The sequence below is a fragment of the Squalius cephalus genome (assembly GCF_949319135.1).
Source record: "Squalius cephalus genome assembly, chromosome: 21".
In the NCBI taxonomy this organism is placed as follows: Eukaryota; Metazoa; Chordata; class Actinopteri; order Cypriniformes; family Leuciscidae; genus Squalius; species Squalius cephalus.
The window spans coordinates 1,397,927-1,404,638 of record NC_137142.1 but is presented as its reverse complement, the minus strand read 5'-3'; the positions used below and the strand labels follow the sequence as shown (position 1 = coordinate 1,404,638).

General features: G+C 42.2%; 1 protein-coding gene across 1 annotated transcript in view; it reads left to right on the top strand.

Moving 5' to 3' along the window:
- Positions 1 to 4,279, top strand: part of heatr5b (HEAT repeat containing 5B) — a 61,925-nt gene extending 57,646 nt beyond the window's left edge. Inside the window, exons 33-35 of the mRNA XM_079855469.1 lie at positions 241 to 392; positions 2,002 to 2,215; positions 3,118 to 4,279. Coding sequence (XP_079711595.1) covers positions 241 to 392; positions 2,002 to 2,215; positions 3,118 to 3,425 — 674 coding nt within the window. The 3' untranslated portion in view covers positions 3,426 to 4,279. The remainder of the gene's footprint in view (positions 1 to 240; positions 393 to 2,001; positions 2,216 to 3,117) is intronic.
- The last annotated feature ends 2,433 nt before the right edge of the window (positions 4,280 to 6,712 follow it).

Genomic DNA, 6,712 nt, shown 5'->3' with positions numbered 1-6,712 from the left:
AAGAAATGGCAAAGCATCCAAAATTTTTACGATGTGTTTGTGATGGTTAGAAATGGCAAAAGCAACCAAAAAGGGCTCGCACTTCACCATCTAACACGGGAACAAATTCATTTTGTTTAATAGAATCATTATTCACTGTATAAAGTAGTGTAAAGCGCTCTTTCTGCTCGATTTAACCCATGACTCTTAGTTATTGCCATGAAGAGTGAGTGTGTGTGTTTGTCTGTTTCTGAGCTGCAGAAGCGTGTGGAGCCGGTGTGGATGAGGTCAGTCTGCTGACGGCCGTCACACTCTTCCTGCTGTCGGCCAGTGACGAGCTGACCGGCGTCTCCGTCCTGCAGAACGGCTGCATCGAGCGATTCAGACACGGACTCGCTTCTGCAGATCCCTGGGTGAGTTACACACACACACAGACTGAGGCTTTATTTACATGTGCCATTCAGACTGTCTGCAATAGTGCTGTAGAGTACTTGTGCACTGATGAGTGGCACATATAAAGGTTCATAATGTGCTTTTGGAGCCGGTTTACATTCATCCAGTGTCAAAAACACTGTAATGTCCTCATAATCTCCAGTGCAGCGTCAGCTCTTTTCTCTCAGTGTCTGAAACGCTTCCATCAAGGATTCAGTCTCTCTAAACCCCGCCTCTCTGAGAGCTGCTCTGCTCTGATTGGTCAGATGACTCAGTCTGCTGTTATTGGTCAGAAAGCAAACGCTCATTATCATACCTGAATCTCAGCTCTTGATACACAGCGTCTTCTCAACAACACGAACCAAACTCTTCCAGTCTCAGTTAAACAAGTGTTTGAGGGCGGGGCTAAGAGACGCTGCTCAGCCAATCAAGACCAGAGGCAGGCATTATGCAAATTAGTTACAAACCTAAGTACACTGCTGTTCAAAAGTTTTGAATCAGTATGATTTTTAATGTTTCTGAAAGAGTCTCTTCTGCTCACCAAGGCTGCATTTATTTGATCAAAAATACAGTAAAACAGTGAAATATTATTTTAATTTAAAACAGCTGTTTTCTATGTGAATATATAGTAAACTGTAATTTATTCCTGAATTTTCAGCATCATTACTCCAGTCTTCAGTGTCACATGATCCTTCAGAAATCACTCTAATATGATTTGGTGCTCAGGAAACATTCATTATTAGCAGTGTTGAATTGACAATGTTGTGCACAATATTTTTTCAGGATTCTTTGATGAATAGAGAGTTCATAAGAACGGCATATATCTGAAATAGAATCTTTTGTAACATTATAAATGTCTTTACTGTAACTTTTGATCAATTTAATTAATCCTTGCTGAATAAAAGTATTAATTTCTTTCTTTCTTTCCCCCAAAAAATAAATAAATATCTTACCGACCCCAAACTTTTGAACGGTAGTGTTTAATATTACAAAAGCTTTCTATTTCAGATAAATGCTGTTGCTATTCATCAAAGAATCCTGAAATAAAAATGTAAAAAACTGTTTCAACACTGATAATAATCATAAATGTTTCTTGAGCATCAAATCATCATATTAGAGTGATTTCTGAAGGATCATGTGACACTGAAGACTGGAGTAATGATGCTGAACATTCAGCTTTGATCACAGGAATAAATTACACTTTACTAGATATTCACATTCTAATAATATTTCACTGTTTTTACTGTAGTTTTTGTATTTTTAATCAGATAAACGCAGCCTTGGTGAGCAGAAGAGGCTGTTTTAAAAATCTTACCGATCCCAAACGTTTGAACGGCAGTGTGTGTTCATCGGGAAGTGAGACTGAATCACTGACGACTCTTTCAGTTCAGAATCACTTCTTTCTTTTAGGAGACAAAAACTCATTTATCTACAACTTACAACATTTATCTGCACTTTTAACTTTGAAACTGTGCAGATCTTTTACACTCACAAACATCTCTATACACACTACATGAAGGGGAATATCAGAACAATCATAATAGAGGCGGTTTAAACCCTGAATGTGTTGTCTGTGTCGTGTGTGTTCAGACCCAGGCCCGCTGTTATCAGCTGCTGCTGTCGGTGTTCCAGCACCCGTGCCGGAGTCTCTCGGCTCCCTACATCCACTCGCTGGCTCCGGTGCTCGTGGAGCAGCTGAGGAGCGTGGAGCAGAGCCGGCCCTCCACGCCGGCGGAGCTGCAGGCCGTACAGGAGGGGGTGAAAGTGCTGGAGAGCCTCGTGGCCATGGCAGAGGAGCACAACCGTAAGCATCTGGCAGTTAACCCTATAAACCTACTGGATCATATCTGAGAACTTTATAGGGGACATCTCATGGAAATCTAGACTTTTCCCGTGTTTAAGTGCTATAATTGGGTCCCCAGTGCTTCTGCCAACCCAGAAAAGTAAATGGGAGGAGGGGGGGTTTTTTTTTTTTGCATTTTACCGCAAACTTGTGACTAACGTTAGTTAACTTACTAAAGAAGGCGCAATCGCTTGTTTGCTAAGGGTCGGGTCGGGACTCCAACATTAACACACTGACAACATTGTATTCAGAATATAAAATATTTTTTGATCTTGGATGACCTCGTTTTCATGGAGACAGACGCGGTGTGTGTGTGTGTGTGTGTGTGTGTGTGTGTGAGAGAGAGACGGAGGGAGAGCAGGGAAAGGAAATGCAGCTGAACGAATACGCTGCGTGTTATAAATAGCGTTAAAAAAAATAATAATAACGAAACGCAATGTGGCGGCTGGTGTTGATTCTGTGGCGCACCGTCACCATTAGTCTATGTGTGGAAAACACTGGGTTATTCTGGGATTCTGGATGAGTGAGATTGGCCTGATCTGTTATTGCCGGAGTTTCTGAAGCTCGTGTAAAGACTCCGCCCTCTTCTGAACGGAGGCGGGGATAGAGCTCATTTGCATTTAAAGGGACACTCAAAAAGGGCAAATTTGACAAGCTATAATAAATGATCTGGGGGGGTATTTTAAGCTGAAATGTGTATATGTCACCTTTAAATGATCAAAACTGCTGTAAAACCTTTTAAAAATACTAAAGCCAATGAATACTGTGTGCCAGTTTGATCACTACATAAAAATTTAATTGAAAGTACAAAAACGAGCAGCTTCATGTCAAGTTGTTCCCTTAAACCGGTCTGTGTCCCACAGGAGTGCAGTTACTGGCTCTGCTGGTCCCGACGCTCATCTCATACCTGCTGGACGAGACCAGCTTCTCCACGGCCCCCAGCAGCTCCACGGGCCTGCACGAGTTCGCCCTGCAGAACCTGATGCGCATCGGCCCTCTGTACCCCGTGGCCTTCAAGACCGTCATCGGGGCGGCACCAGAACTCAAGACCCGGCTCGAGGCGGCCATCAGATCCACACAGGCCAACAGCAGAGCCAAGGCGGCGGCCAGACAACCTCAGCCCAGCGTACAAGCGGCGCCCACCATCAAACTCAAGACCAGCTTCTTCTAGTCCATCAGCAGCTCTGGATGAAGTTACAGTGACACTGTCATAAATCAGAAGGATCTGTTACAAGCATTAGTGCTTCTTGTCTGTTTTTATGGGCACATTTGAAATGCACCTTAAGTCAAACTTAATAACCTACTTTTGAAAGCTCACGTTACACTGGTGGAAATAGAAATTCCCATTTACCTGAATATTTCCATGAACACATTCCCATGTTGTTGTTTTTTTAACTGTGTTGCTTTTTATTATTTTCTGTCTGATCATAATTTAAGTCTCATATTATCATATTTATCACTTTTCCAGAAATTTCACAAAAATGTGTGGTTTTTGATAAATAATGATTATTGTTTTAAAGATTTAAGTATAAACTACTTGACTTCTGCTGTGAATGTCTATGAGCTGAATCGCTGTGTAAATGTAGTTGCAGTCTTGGAGTATTGAATATTTTAGAGTTGCTCAATGCTGGAGTTCTTGTTTGAGCTTTTAATAACTTGATTATGTCTGCCTTTCATTGTCTGTCATTCATTAAGTAAAAATGTATAATATATGCACCATTGCCTGTCATTCATACAAATAATGTCCCAATCAATAACCGTCCATAAGAGACTAGATGGTTGAGCTGCACAGTTGTTCTCATGAAATCAAGCTATTAGGTGTAAAACCTAAAATAAAGGCTTGATTTCCCCGCCCTGCAGCTGATCTCGCTGGTTAAGGGTACTGTAGGTTTTCCCGAAAACATCTAACGAACATTCGCGAACAGCATCACAGAGTTGTGTGTTTGGAACAACAGATCTCAACCTGTGGTTAGAAGAGTTTCTTGTTTACACGACATGTGGACTCAATAAATCCTTATCTTGAGCAAAATAAGTAAGCTGACATTCAGTACAATCTGTGTCTTTAATTAAGTTACAAATGTAATTTACGTCTTTAGTTTGTCGAGATTTAAAGCGTCATTTTTGAAGAGTGCGCATGTGCGAACGTGCTCTAGTGCGTAAGAACGAGCCTATGATTGAATCTGGAGATAAAGCAAAATAACTACAGTAATTATTACGGACATGACATCTGAGGGCTAGAACTAGTCCTCAGATGTCATGTCCGTAATTTATAGCAAAACATTAATTCGATCTCAAACAGATTCATTAAATGTAGTTATTACTCCAACACCTGCGTGACATCATTAAGCAACGTGGTTGAACGAACAATTTGCGACAGTATGGTTTCGGGAAACAGTCGTGACTCGCTAGTTGATTTCTTCAACGATGCATCGGACTATGGTAGTGAACCAGCGAGTTACGCCGTTGTACGGGAAACACACACCAGCACTGATTGACATGACCAGTTAAATCAGGGCAGAGTGTCCGCTGAACTGGTTTGGGGGAAAAAATTGGTTTGGTTACAAAAAACACAATGTACTTATATGGTCATTCAAAAATATCAGTGTATTCTGATTCCATTTTTTTGCAAGTAATTTTTAAGTCACAAATGTTTCATTAATTCATATATCACCAGTGGACAATTTGGTTTTATATATCATCAGAGAATGTTTAGGGGAGAACTTCCACTCTCAGTAAACTTCCGGCTCCTGAACTGGCTGCAGTTCCACTCTGGCTCCACATGAGGGCGCTCACAGGACGAGTGCAGTTCCACTCTGTCTCCACATGAGGGCGCTCACAGGACGAGTGCAGAATGAATGGAGGTCTATGGCGCTATACCCCTCAAAATCCACTTTTCTTAGGATATCATTATTTGTCTAGTAATTTGAATGTTGTATTCGAAAGGAGATGCAAAGAAATCACACATTGCTGGGTGTTAGATTTTTTAGAGTCACTTATTTGCTTTAAAAAGTCTTTTAAAATGTCAATGACGTCATACACATCGTACGTCCAGAGATACTGCTTTACGGCAGTCCTTCAGTCACTTTGGTGCTTTCGCGCTCTGCACTTTCTTTTCTCTCGAGGCATCAACAACACAGCTGACACAGGGAAACACACAACACAGCTGACACAGGGAAACACACAACACAGCTGACACAGCTGACACAGGGAAACACACAACACAGCTGACACAGGGAAACACACGTGCTAGAAGAGGTTTTGTTTTGTTTGTTTCTGGTCCCGCTTCGGATGCCACGATGCCATCAAGCGGTATCTCTGGTCGTAATCAGTCCTTCACTGACCAATCAACGTTCATTAGCAGAATGCTAGCGTGTTATGGGCAACAACAACTCAACCTGTAAGAAATCGAAAGGACATAAGTACTCGTTCATTCAACTTTCGACCTATAATCCATGTTGAACTTGCAAAAACTTCCAATCAAATCGGAGATTTCTCAATGGCAATCGGGTGAAAGAGACACATTTAGCTGTCTAGCCCCATTGACTCCCATTCATTCTGCACTCATGGGCGATCGCCCCCAGTGGAGCTCTGGGGGAACTACAACCAACATTCGGTACAATAGGACTTAATAGGGAGTGGCCAGGCTCTCCGTAGACGGGCTCTGATATCATGAAAATCTGACGTTTTTAAGTGCTGTAATCGGGTTCCCGGTGCTTCTACCAACCCAGAAAACGTAACACAACAACTACATAAATATCTCCACTAACATTCAGAAACTCTTCCTGAGTCTCTCCGTAAGGCTGCACTCGCTACTGGTGATTTAAGAGATTCTGGATGAGTGTGATTTGCGTTTGGTTATTTCCAGAAGGACTTTCTGTGTGGAGTTTGCATGTTCTTCCCGTGTCTGCATGAGTTTCCTCCCTTCCAGGAGCTTCAGTTTCCCCCACAATCCAAAATTTGGACACAATATCTTGCCCTCAGTGTGTCTGGGATGGAATGGCCATCCCCTCATGGTTTTTCCCACCATAAGCTCATATGTCTATTTCAGCATTTAAAAATGTGTGTGTGTGTGTGTGTGTGTTTCTTCAAGGATGTTCCTGTATCTGATTGCCTTCTCTCGATTCTTACCAGTCTCCCGGTGCCTGCCACTGAGAACCTAGCATACCATAGCATGATGCTTCCACCGCCATGTTTCACCATAGGGATGGTATTAGCCAGGTGATGTGCATTGCCTGTTCTACACCAATCATAGTGCTTACTGTTCTGTCCACAGAGTTCAGTTCACATCTCACCAGTCTGTTTAGCTTCTGTCTAACCACTCCGCCATAAAGGTCTGATTTATGTAGTGCTGCAAAGATGGTTGTTTGTCCAACAGGTTCTTCCATCTCTGCACAGGACTTTTGGAGCTCTTTCATAGTAAACATTGTGTTCTTACTCGCCTCTGAACCCAAATCCCTT